Below are 12,893 nucleotides of genomic sequence, written 5' to 3'. Positions count from 1 at the left end.
CTGAGAATAAAGGCACATCTCTCATTAAATAGAGTACTTAGTACTTAATTGTTTATTTTTAGATGAACAGTGATATTCAGGTTACCAGAGTAATTTAGTTTTACTGTTTCCGTCACTCTAATTGGTTAAATCTGGCTTATTGTGTCTCCATGGTTGGGCAACTATAGAAATAATTCCATACAGATAGATATACTGGCATTTTGTATTAAGCTATATACAAATTAACTATCCTAGTAAATTTAAAACATGATTTAATGGAATCTTGTAGTTTACAAAATGAAGATTATATCTTTAAAGTAAATTATTACTCGCGTAATTTATGCACAGTCACACACGTGTACTGTTTTTCACTTCAGTTCAACATACATTAATGGCTTGCCTCCTGTATGCCAGCCAGTGGGAGGTGAGGATGCAAAGATAACTAAGAAACAACCCCTGCCTTTGGGGAGTTGTCAGTCTAGAAGGATAGATAGAAATGCAAACGAGTAATTTCCTTTACATAATTTACTTTCAAGATTTAGATCAGGAAGGGATTAACTTTACCTAGTAGTGAGTAGATTGGGCAGCACAGAAGACTTTCGGGTGGTGACATTTGAGTTGGGTGTGGATTAGAATAGTTCAGGCTAATTTAGTGAAGGACATTGTAGAAAGAAGTAACAACATGTACAAAGGCTTAAGGCGTGAAATGACATTCTGTGTTCAATGAAACATACTGTTAGCTACTCTTGAGGTGCTAGAAAGAGGGTCTTTTCCTTAAAACCAGTTGCACCTATATGATAAGATTTTATTTTAAGAATAATGATTCAATTAAAATATAAGGCCAAAACTACCCCATAAAATTTGGCAGCGGTTAAGCTGATGAAGTTATATAAAAAGCACTGAATTGGGGCCTATATATCCTCTTTTAGTTCTTGGAATTATTTTATGACATTGTTAATTTATAGCTCTTTCTGATGACAAATCTTTAGCCTGAGTAACTACTATGTCTATTAGTTCACTAAATTGTGGTTCTCGGGAGAAGAGGGACTACCGTTTATTCTCGTGTCCCTTCCCAGTCGTGGCATAGTGCTTTGTAAACGAAAGTAGTTCGGTATTTGTTAGTTCACCTTGATTTGCTTATCTCCAGGTAGACCAAAATAGAAAAGTAAATGTAGGTGGTCATTTGTAAATGAGAAATAGAATCTTACTTTCTTTGACTCTTTGTATAGTGCCTTTCCATTTAGTCATACATTTCCTCTAATTCTTGTGTCTTTTATGTTACCTGTTTCCCCCATCTTTAAAAATATTGATACTCACTCCTTTAGTCTAACTTTATTTTCCCATTTTTACCTCTTGCCTAGTTTAGGTTGTTTGTGCCCTGTACTTTGAAATATCTTTATTCTGGTGGCATTTTCTTATATTTATTTTTCTAAAATGATATAGGATTATATTTTTCAGAGATAAAAATACATAATAGCCTCCTTTAACTCATGCTGGAGCATATTTATATCTCTATACCTTCTCATTCATTCAACAAGTATTTATTGTAAGAAGTCTACTAAGTACTGAGTTTATAGTGTAGTGGTTTGTACTGTACGTTGAGGTCCCTGCCTCGATGAAACTTACGGAGATAGATCGTAAACATTTACTGAATGAATGAAAGCAAGATTAAAGCAGAAAAAACACTTTTCACAATTATAATTTTTATGTGACTTGGTTTTTATTATTTTCCTTTTGTAGCTGATCTTTGCACCCATTTGTACCATAACAGCATCAATTTTAGCAGTTATTTTCAGTGACTCTTCCATAGGAAACTGGGGGAAATTATTAAAATATTTAATTTTACCTTCAAACAGTAAGCACAACTGAAATATGCTTTGATTTCCCTTGAACAGTTTTTTCAACTAAGCTTGATGAGAAATCAGTCATTCTACTCTCAGTAGTAGATACATTATTTTGCAATCAAATGAGTGTCCTTTTGGTAGCTGGCTAAGTGGTACATTTTTCTTCAAGTAATAAAATTTTTCATTCTTTACTATGAAAAATCAAAGTGACAAGTCTTGTTTGCATTATATAATATCATTTTTTGAAAAAAATGCTTTATTCTGTATAGCCTTTTGCCCTCCCTAGTATCACCCTTTTGCATGACTTGCTATCAGTAAAGTAGTGCTTACCTGTCTGCTATTTTCTGTTTGTCTTCATTTCTATAGCAGTCTTCAGCAGCTTTCAAAATTTTAAATGTGACTTTTCTGTGACAGTCTAAAAAATGTTTAATCAGTGTGGTGCTGGGTGTTTTTTCCACCCTTAGGGGAAACTGGAATTTTCTCCTTTATTTTAAATTTCTTGGTACTTATTAAACCTTAAATAATTATTAACCACTTCCAAGGTCTATCTAAACCTCCCTGATAATGTTTCTTTTGTACGTAAGTCTCAGTGTCACATTTTTCCGTTAACAACTAGTCACCACATCAAAAATACGTAGTTTAGTATTTTTAAACTTCACACATATCTTTTGATATATAATAGTCAAAATATTGTCCTTTGTCATGAATTCCCACTTCATGAATTCAAACTATGATATGTGTCTACTATTGATGTTATGTCTGTAGTTTCACAATTCCATAAGAAAAAGTATAAAACTGCTGTTATTGCATGTAAAATGTATTTTTCTCTACTGCATCTGGTGTAAGTATAAAAGTTATGAGGTATACTTTTTAAAGCGTCTGTCTAACTATTACTTTGGAGAATACGATCTGGCTAAATGTGAGAAAATATTACTGCTGAATGATAAACCCTGATTTTTAAAGAACCATTTAGCTACAATATCAGTATTTGCTCCTAGTAATACCTTTATGGCTTTGGACACAGAGTCTTTTTAATTTTTCAGTTGGCTCCTCTTGTGTAATTATTTTGTCATAGTATTTTCATTAAAAAAGAAAAGACACATGATTTCTGAAAGGAAATTTGAAAAATACGGGAACAGATATGAGAACACAAAATCTTAAGTCGATTTTGCATGTAAATGTTACTTTATTATTGTTGCCATAGTACTGTTTTAAATATGTTGAATTTAAAATTTGATACCGTAATTGTTAATTTAAAAAAGTCTTATTTTTTACTAATTGGCAGGTTGTTAGGTGGAATTGAATTATGACGTGACCAAGCACAAATAAAGTTACAGATTTTAGGCATGTTGACTTCTAGTTTCATGTGTGAACTAAGTTTCTTTAAATTTTCTAAGGAGAGGAGTAAATAGATCATTGTGTATTTGTAGAGAGGAAAGGAGCCTGCAGAAAAATCTAGGTACTAATTTTATATGATTGGTAAAGAGATTTATCAGAAATTTTGTAAATTCAGTTTATAAATTTGATCTGCCTCCCCCAGCCCCAGAAGGGAAAATGTTAGCATAGAGGTGTTCTGCCAGCATAATCTCTCTCTAAAACATTACGCTAATGGTAATGTTTATCATTTTAAGTGCTTCCTGCCTTATCTCTGATACTGAATGTGGTCTTTGAAAGATTTATGAAAAACTCAATTTCCTCATGAAGCTCCCATTTCTCCCTCCAAAAAATAATCAAATGTATTAAATAAAAAGATTTATCCTTAGAGAAGCAAATGACCAAGTTAATAAAAGCAAGATTTCTGTTACCTCGAGGCTGGCAGAGAGAAATCCAGATTTAATCATCTATTAACCTCTGTTTTGTGGCTAACACCACAGGTGGTGGAAATGCCCATATGTTTGTGTATCTGATTATGCTTTTTATAACTATGATTCTTGCTTCATTTTTCTCTCACTCAATCTCAAGTATATAACAACTCAGTTTTTGCTTTAGTATTTCAAAATTTCCGTGGATAGTATTGTAGCTTAAAGTGTCTAGTTTTCAGCAGCCTAGTAATTCTGGAGCAGTTTCATGATTGAACTCCTCTGCACAGCAGTCTTGCCCTGGTGTTAAGCAGCAGAGTTCATTGGTACAGGATTTAGAGTGGTCCCTAGAAGAGGGGAGCATGTGAACACTCTTCTTTTAAAACAGTTCTTCATTATTTATATCAAAGGTCAGTCATTAAAGTGAACCTTATGGGGAAAAAAGTAGTTTCGATCTTAAACCATAGGTGAGCAAGATAATATTAATCAGCCTTTCATTTCTGTAGTATTAAAATAGCTCATTACTAATGCGTTTGCAGTCATTTTGATAGTGATGAATGTAGTAGAAAAGGTGATTAACATGATCACAATTTAAATTTTGAATTATAATTCTCAAGTTTATTTTATATACCAAGTCATGATTTGTAATTTAAAAAAATAATGTTTGGTGTTCCTTTGCTTCTTTGTGATATTTACAAACTTGAGGCTAATTATTCAGATGTAGAATTGTGGAAAAGTTATTGATCTTTTCTAAGAAGTGCAAAGTTAACACTGAAGAAAATGTTAGTCATCTTTAGAAATTTGGATTGTTAATTGCTTAGAGTTATACATGTAGTAAAAAAATCACGTGACTGTAAGTTTTCTTGTGCTTTCCTGCTGTTTAGATGCCCAGCCTACAGAGTCTGAGAAGGAAATTTATAATCAGGTGAATGTAGTTTTAAAAGATGCAGAAGGCATCTTGGAGGACTTGCAGTCGTATAGAGGAGCTGGCCATGAAATACGAGAGGTAAAGCATAAACATTTTCTGATAAACTAAAACTCACTGTGTCCCTCTTGTTTTTAATCTCTGTTGTTTCCTATACTTTAGAACTCTCTGTTGCGTATTAAGTATTATATTTAAAGGAAGATCACTTGCGTTATTTCAAAAGTGGTTGCAGTGGTATAAGGGTAACAGGAAAACAATGTTCTATAAATAGGTAATTTATATATATTAAAGAAAAATTTATTCTTTTGGTTGTTCTCACACCTGAAATTTATAGTATCCATGGCGGACTATATTGTACTTTTTTTGGAGGAGAGGCGAGAACATAGCTCTGTGGCTTTTTGTTCTGCCAGTCTATTTTTTGTGCTTCTCCTAAGCTTCCTAGGAGAAAGCTGAAATCATCTTTGCAGTTTGGACTCCTCTAACCCTGTCTCACGACTTTACAGCACAGACCAAATGTTGGTGTGGTCTCCCTCAATTTTCTTCTCCCAAACCTCTGAGCTCATCCAGATTTCCATCTGTCTCTTTTCCCATTTCTTCTGTTTTTTCAGAAGAAGCTATGTCCCTACTTCTTACCAAGTCTAACTTCTCTACCTTTGTTCTCCCTCCTACTCTGGAACTTTACTCTTCTAATTATTCCTTCTCTTAATCATGTCTTCTATCTTTTTTCTTTTATTGACTTCTTCCCCTCAGTGTGTACACCTACTCAGGTGTCCTATCCTACCCAAGGAAACTCCCTGGCCTCTGGACCTTCTCTTTCTCTCTTATTACCACATTTCCTGAGGGCATAGCCAACACTTTGTTTCTTCATTTTCCCTCACCCTTCTGCTTCTATTATTCTTCTCCATAAAATAGAACAAAAGTTATCAAGGATGAATCTGGTGGATTGACAATCTATATCCAACCTCATTCCTCTAATGATATTTGGAGTATAGTGAAGGCAGAATTAAGTACAGGCACCAGAAGATGATGATTCAAGAAATGTTTTGGACTAAGGGGACACAGGTTTTCGTGACTGACTGGATGTTTAATATAAAGGAGAAGGGGAGGTTAAGTGATTCTGTGGTTTCTAGTTTAGGTGAGCAGTTGGTGATCCATTAAGTGAGGGAAATTTTAGATAATGTGAATTCCATTTTTCACCTCTCCTGCACTGGATTGCTTGTTCCCTGAATGTCTTGCACACATACACTTCCTTGCCTTTGTTTTTGTCTGGAATATGCCCTTCCTTGTTTCTTTTCCTGTTCAATTCCTAGCCTTCTTTCAAATCCCGAAAATCTCCTGCTTCCCCCTTCCTCTTTTGCCCTAGCAATTTGCACACGTTTCTTTTATGGTAGCCATCACTTTTTTTTTTTAAACCGCTGATATTTGACGTTTCTTTTTCCACCACTGTGCCTCCAACTTGAGGAGGGTGAACCTGGTCTCTGACTAATTTTTGTGTTATCAGCACCTGGTGCAGTGCTTGTAAGCAGTTAGCGGCTGTTGAAGAAATAAAGACAACAGCTTTACACTAATCTTGTCAACATCATTAGCTTAGGTAAAACCTTAACATCTCAGTAAAGCAAGGCATGTAACAATTTCTGTGGAATTCAAGTTCTCTGAACATTTAAACATACTTTGAAAAATAAAACGTTTATGGAAAGTAAAGGTTTAAATGATCAAGCAGGATCTTAATTTACTAATTGGTAAATTCTTCTTTCCCTATAAGTCACACCAATTCACAAGTTGTTCTAAAAATGTTTCATAGTGTCTCTAAGTTAAGTGTTAGTGCTAAAAATTATTTTTCAATTGTTCATCAGTGTTATATCATTAAACTTCTTTAAAGTTTGTGTTATAAATGAGTTCTTATCATCTGGTTATACTTATCTCCCATAAACAATAAAGAAAAAATAATCTCGTTCATTATAGAGACAAACACCATTACTTATTTGATTTTTTTTTTTTAAGTGGAACTCTTAGGATTTGTAAAAATCTTCCCAAGTGGTAGAAGGGTTACTCTGCTTATGTGTGGGAAGGCTCACTATAATAAAAAATAGTGTTTTCCCCAAAGTCTTTATATTAACTTAATTGAGTACATATTAAGATTTAGTTGTAATCTTCTAGAAGAGAATAAAATAACAGAAAAGTTTATGTATAGGTCATTTCAAAGAGGGCTTATGGAGCTGTGAAACCAGGAGCTCTTAACGCTATGACCAAAGATTGAGTTCTCCATAGGATGCCAGTCAGTCAGTAGTGCTGTGTTTCCTGAGGAGATACAAAATGTGGCAACATATAGTTCATTCACAGTATTCCTAGATTGGACATGTGAGAAAGTAAATTAAGGTCTCAAAGTTAAAAAAAAAAAAGTTTGTATAGAAAAATAACACTGAAGAACACTGAAACATAACAGGAGAATAAAAATCAATGGTAAGAGATTCACCTTATCAGGCTTTGAGAATTATTACAAAGATCTCACCATTAAACAGTTGGGTAAAGGAATTAAGGACAGAAAAATAGGTAAATAAAATATGTGAGCTAGAAACTCGTGTTAAAAAACAATTTAAATCTTTGATAGATGAGGGATAAATGTGTATTAAAGCAGTTGAAGAAATTTTCACTGAGGAAAGCATATCATTTTTTGGGCTTATCTGTAAACAGAAAGATTTCTGAATAGTAGAAAAACAATTTAAATTAAGAAAGGAAGGTACAAGTAAAAGCAGAAGATATATGAAATATACAAAGAACAGATAACACCCCCATGTGTGTCACAGGTCAGTGTAGAGAGTTAATAGACTGGTAGAACAACCTTTCTACCTATGAAAATGCACAGACAATAGAGAATGTTCAGATTTGCTCCTAAGTGCCTATCGCTGTCAGGTTTTACTACACATAATGATAAATTGTTAAAAGCTCAAAATTGGTTAGTTTATGAAGAAACAGGTTGTCCTAATTAATGCAAGTGGTATTGTAAATTGGTTGTCTTTTTGGAGGTCAGTTTGGCAATGTGTAAAATAAGATCTATAAAATTATTTGTACTCTTGCACCAGATATTTAACATTTTAGAAAATATTCTCAGAAATCACACAACTAGAATATACAACTATGTACCAGGGGGCTTTGGGGAGAAGAAGGGAAAAAAAAAAAAGATTGGCAACAGATGTTAGCACACGTGCCAATCTTTAAAAAAAAAATTCTCTGAAAGACTACCATTCAAGAGGAAGATAAATGTAAAAAATTTTATGGCCACTTTATTCATGGTAGTAAAAATGTGAAAGTAACTCATAGAAGTATTTTGAGGATAAAGTTAGATATTCCATGAAGAAAGCATAGCACAGTGCCTGACATGTAGAACATACATTGAGTTTACCATTATCACTATGCTAATGATGTGGAATGAGATATATTTTGTTTAAATAGCATTTTGTTAAACATGACTCTAAAATAGAATAAAAGTTAAGATAGAATCTATTAAATAAATAAAGCTTATTCTCTAGGATAAAACACTAGAGAGAGAATGAGAACTTTCCACGAATGTTTTGTAATATCCATAACAGTTGTAACAGCTTTGAAAGTAAGAGAATACTGCTCCACGACGACGTTACCATTGACATTTACTAAGTGCCCTTTGCATGCTGGTCTATAAGGGGTGCTGTACCAAAAACAGTATCAAACAGCAGTCAAACTGGTGTGAAAGGAGAATGAACCAGAATTAAAAAGAACCATAAAATGTTGTCATAAAAGAGCAGCCAGTGTCTTCAGTTCTAAATCCAGGCAAGACAGAGCCAGGGAAATAGTTAACTCTACTAAGGTATGAAAATAGGTGGCATTTGCTAGAGTATTTTGATATGGCATGAGTAGATATTTAGAAAATCATTTTTAGATCCTTGTGAGAAAAGTTGGATAGGCTTCTCAAGAGAGGAACATTAAAAAATTTTTCTGTTTGCTTATTTCCTGAATAATAAATAAAATAAACAGATTTTTACTACTTGATATAAAACGTTGCTGAGGCTGGGCTTGAGGCTAAAAGGAGTTTTTTTATATACATCAGGACAATAGCACAGTCCCTTTGAAATATTCAGTTTAGCTTGTTTGAAGATGTTAGAGAAAGCAAGCCAGGTTGTTGAAGAAAGCCTTGTTTCATAAAGGATTAAGAAAAGCATCTGTAAGAAAAAGGAAGATGAAAGCAAGAAAATATATTTGGGGAGCAACCGTCTGTGTTCACAAAAGATTACCTATGGTTTGAAAGACCAGGCAAAGAAAGAGGCATATTCGTGTTCATATTAGAGTATCTAGATTGTTTCATTTTCTCCCCTTTCTGATTTGAAATTAGTTTTTCTTCGTCTTATTCAGGAAAGCCTAAGAAAATTTGGATTCCAGAATAGGATTTTAGTTATAGGGAATAAGAATCTTTGACAATTTCTACGTCACATTTTTTAGGTTGATTTAGGTTCTTAAGTGTTTGGTAGGTTTTTTAAAACTAGTTTGGACCCTACAATTTGAAGTAATGAAAGTTTCTTGGCCTGTTCCGAGAGTTGGCGTCTTGTTTCATTTATTGCCTTACTTTTTTGGTTGCCTTTTATTCCACTAAAATAATTCTTAGAGAACTACTAAGAAAGTCTGTCTGTGATATGGGAAACAATATAAAGTTGTTTCTTTTTGTGACTCTAAAAGTATCAAAGCATATTTAACGAACATAGAGTGTGTCGTTTTTTATTCCGTTATATCCATATCCATTGCAAGGGTGACTAAGAGTGTGTTATAGCAGGTTTAAAGTAGCCACAGAGGGGCCGGCCCGGTGGCGCAGCGGTAAAGTTCGTATGTTCCACTTCTCGGCGGCCCGGGGTTCGCCGGTTCGGATCCCAGGTGTGGACATGGCAGCGCTTGGCAAAAACCATGCTGTGGTAGGCGTCCTACAGATAAAGTAGAGGAAGATGGGCACGGATGTTAGCTCAGGGCCACTCTTCCTCAGCAAAAAGAGGAGGATTGGCAGTAGTTAGCGCAGGGCTAATCTTTCTCAAAAACAAAATAAAATAAAGTAGCCATGGAGTTGCGAAGCTGAGCATCCCTGGGTCCATTATTCCTTACTTTATAGATTATTACCAGGGTTTCCTCCATTTGCCGAAACCTGTATTTTAATGTAAAAATAACGTTGTGATTTTTTAAAATCTAACTATTTTTATTCTTTGGATTTTGAAGGCAATCCAGCATCCAGCAGATGAGAAGTTGCAAGAGAAGGCATGGGGTGCAGTTGTTCCACTAGTAGGCAAATTAAAGAAATTTTATGAATTTTCTCAGAGGTTAGGTAAGTTGAAAGTTTTGTAATTACTTCTCTAGTGAAAAAGACATTTATTGACACCAGAACTTATTTAGAGTATTTTGTGTTCACATTGCTAAATTTATGTTACATAGGTAAGGCCAGTTTGTTAGACTATAAGGTTTTAGCATAATCGTCTTACCATCCTTATGAACCCAGGTCTTTAATTCACTTAGACCATGTTCGTTGACAAATTATAACTTCCACAAGGAAATCTCTGATTTCTTTGCAGCCTAAAGGGTCCTGTTATGAGAAACCACTTGGTAGAATTTCTCTCCAGCTCTACAGCAGATCCTTTCCCATATGTGGGAACTAATCCTCAGGTTCCTGGGTTATTTAGAATTTTGTGATCTTAAAATCGTTGCTGATTATCATCAGTTCATGTATCTAAAACTGTACATGATGAGAAATAGGAAGCTAATGACATACCTAGAGCTGTCTACGGAGTTACTGAAGCCCAAAGAATTCAAAACCGTTTGCTTTTTCCCTTTCCTGGGAAAAATGATTCAGAGATGAGAATTGTGCCTTCAATACAATAAGTAAGCAAAGTTGGAATTCCCTTGCTTGGAGAAGGAAGAAGGCAGAGCAGGTAAGATTGAGCTGCTTCTATAATTTGAAAGACATAAATTGGAAGAGTTTTACCTGGTGAAGTTGTGGGCTTAGTGGAAGAGCGGCATACATGTATGTCAGAAATATGAGACATTTAATTTTAAGTTATTGACACATGGTTTTGTATAGTTTTGATTGGTGAATCATATAAACGTGTTACACATTCTAACTGAATACATACGATTTGATAAGAAAAACAGACTATAAGATAGAAGTCTAAGTCAACTGGGGCTCATAAGCTGAGTTTAGACCTAAGATTTGATTTGTTTGGCCCAGTTGACTTCTATCTTATAGTCTGTTTTTCTTATCAAATCGTATGTATTCAGTTAGAATGTGTAGCATGTTTATATGATTCACCAATCAAAACTATACAAAACCATGTGTCAATAACTTAAAATTAAATGTCTCATATTTCTGACATACATGTATGCCGCTCTTCCACTAAGCCCACAACTTCACCAGGTAAAACTCTTCCAATTTATGTCTTTCAAATTATAGAAGCAGCTCAATCTTACCTGCTCTGCCTTCTTCCCTCTCCAAGCAAGGGAATTCCAACTTTGCTTACTTATTGTATTGAAGGCACAATTCTCATCTCTGAATCATTTTTCCCAGGAAAGGGAAAAAGCAGAAATTCCTAATTAGTTGCCAGGTTTAAAAATTGGTAATTATTCGAGTTTTATATTCTCTTGTTTTTTCGAAGTCTGCAGTTGCTTTGGGAAAATCAGTAGCTTACGCAACAATTGATCAGTTGATCTGCGTCTCATTTTGCCAGAGCTCAGTGGCAAACCATCTCTGTGCTTATTAGTTAGGACATGTGCTTTCTAGTTGGCAGGAGGTCCCTATCACTTGTTAGTTTTTTGCATCTTGCCCTTCTTATACCTTTATATTAGCTACTTGGCCATTTATGTGACTGTTTTAAAATTAAAATTCTATTTTAAAAAAAATGCCTATGTTTTAGAAAAAAGTAAGAGAATGGCTCTATTTTCTTAGATGCAGTACAAACTGTTAAATGTAAAGACAAATAGTGGCCGGCTCCGTGGCTGAGTGGTTAAGTTCGTGCGCTCCGCTGCGGCGGCCCAGGGTTCGGATCCTGGGCGCGGACATGGCACCGCTCGTCCGGCCACGTTGAGGCGTCGTCCCACATCCCACAACTAGAAGGACCTGCAACTAAGATATACAACTGTGTACGGGGGGGTTTGGGGAGATAAAGCAGGGGGAAAAACAAAAAAGAAAGATTGGCAACAGTCGTTAGCCCAGGTGCCAATCTTTAAAAAAAAAACAAAACAAAACACAACTGAATTATAAGAATGATCCCTGCCTTCAACAGGATTATATCTGTGTAGGAGAAAGAGATAAATTACTAAAAAAAAAAAAAAAAAAACCACAAATAATAGTGGAGATAGAAGTGTTTGTGTAAACTGTCTTTCTTACTAGAAATAAGAATTGTAAGTTATTTTCCCAAGCATGCCAATCAGTTCTTTCATACTATTTGCCTTTCAATCAAATTTCTCCGTGGTCTGTAGCCTTGTAACCTCAGAGAGCCTACGTCTTTTAATCTTGGTTCTCTTGACTCCTACTTATTTAGAGTTTTTCTTTTGTTGCTAATTCCTAGCTGCATTTGAAGTTAAATTGCTTTGGCTGATGCTCGGGTCCTATTCAAGCTTATCTTGGTCTCTTAGCATTTGCCAGTAAAAAAAGAATAATTAATAGGCCAAACCAATCAGGCTTTAGATGTTTTCTTATATTTTAACTATTGGAGTTAAAACAGGCTAGTGGTGTGTGTTCCATCATGGTGTTGTATTCCATTTCAGCAGAGGCATATAGTAATAGGGCAGTTGATAGCAAAAAGCTATCAATTGTTATGCTGTCATGTGGGAGCCTTGTGTAATATATTTCATTTTTGTAGTCTAGGGGCTTCTGTAAAGTTAGGAGCAAAGTACAAATTTAAGATCTCTTGGCCAATAACCTGGTTAATAATGTTTCCAGTTTCCTTGCTGACATGATGCATATCCTTGCTTGCATATGATAGAAACTCAGTGTTTGTTTAATGAATGAGTGAGTGAATGCGTGATGGATTAATGATTATACACATCTGATCTAGCAAATATGGGTTGGGTATGTAGGAGAAGCAATAATTATGGATTTTAGGCTTTGGATGCATAGTGCCCTATGTTTGAATTCTGGGTATGCTGCTTATTAGCTGTGTGGTCTTAGTCACATCACTTAAATTCTCTGAGCTCGAGTATCCTATCACCTCCAGTCTGTTGAGCCCTCTGCTTTATATACCACTAAACCTCTCTTGTCTCTTCTCTTCCTACCTCTCTGCTGAGCCTGAGATGAGGTTAAGCACCATAGATAGCACACAGAGAACCACACAGCTATGATGATGT

The 12,893-nt window shown here is 34.9% G+C and overlaps 1 protein-coding gene and 1 non-coding gene across 27 annotated transcripts in view; both read left to right on the top strand.

Annotated features, from left to right (window-relative positions):
- Positions 1–12,893, top strand: part of CYRIB (CYFIP related Rac1 interactor B) — a 154,613-nt gene that overhangs the window by 125,007 nt on the left and 16,713 nt on the right. For 22 of the 26 annotated variants that reach the window (XM_070630955.1, XM_070630965.1, XM_070630950.1 and 19 more), the window contains 2 exons: positions 4,507–4,628; positions 9,777–9,882. In XM_070630955.1, coding sequence (XP_070487056.1) covers positions 4,507–4,628; positions 9,777–9,882 — 228 coding nt within the window. The remainder of the gene's footprint in view (positions 1–4,506; positions 4,629–9,776; positions 9,883–12,893) is intronic. The other 4 variants (XM_070630949.1, XM_070630970.1, XM_070630975.1 and 1 more) reach the window with 1 other exon arrangement.
- Positions 6,737–6,861, top strand: LOC139085373 (small nucleolar RNA SNORA25). Its single transcript, XR_011543646.1, has one exon. It is a non-coding gene; the product is annotated as a small nucleolar RNA SNORA25 (small nucleolar RNA).

This window comes from Equus przewalskii, chromosome 8, assembly GCF_037783145.1.
Source record: "Equus przewalskii isolate Varuska chromosome 8, EquPr2, whole genome shotgun sequence".
NCBI classification, from domain to species: domain Eukaryota; kingdom Metazoa; phylum Chordata; class Mammalia; order Perissodactyla; family Equidae; genus Equus; species Equus przewalskii.
Note: the sequence above shows the minus strand (reverse complement) of the source record. Positions and strands in the feature narration are given on the sequence as shown.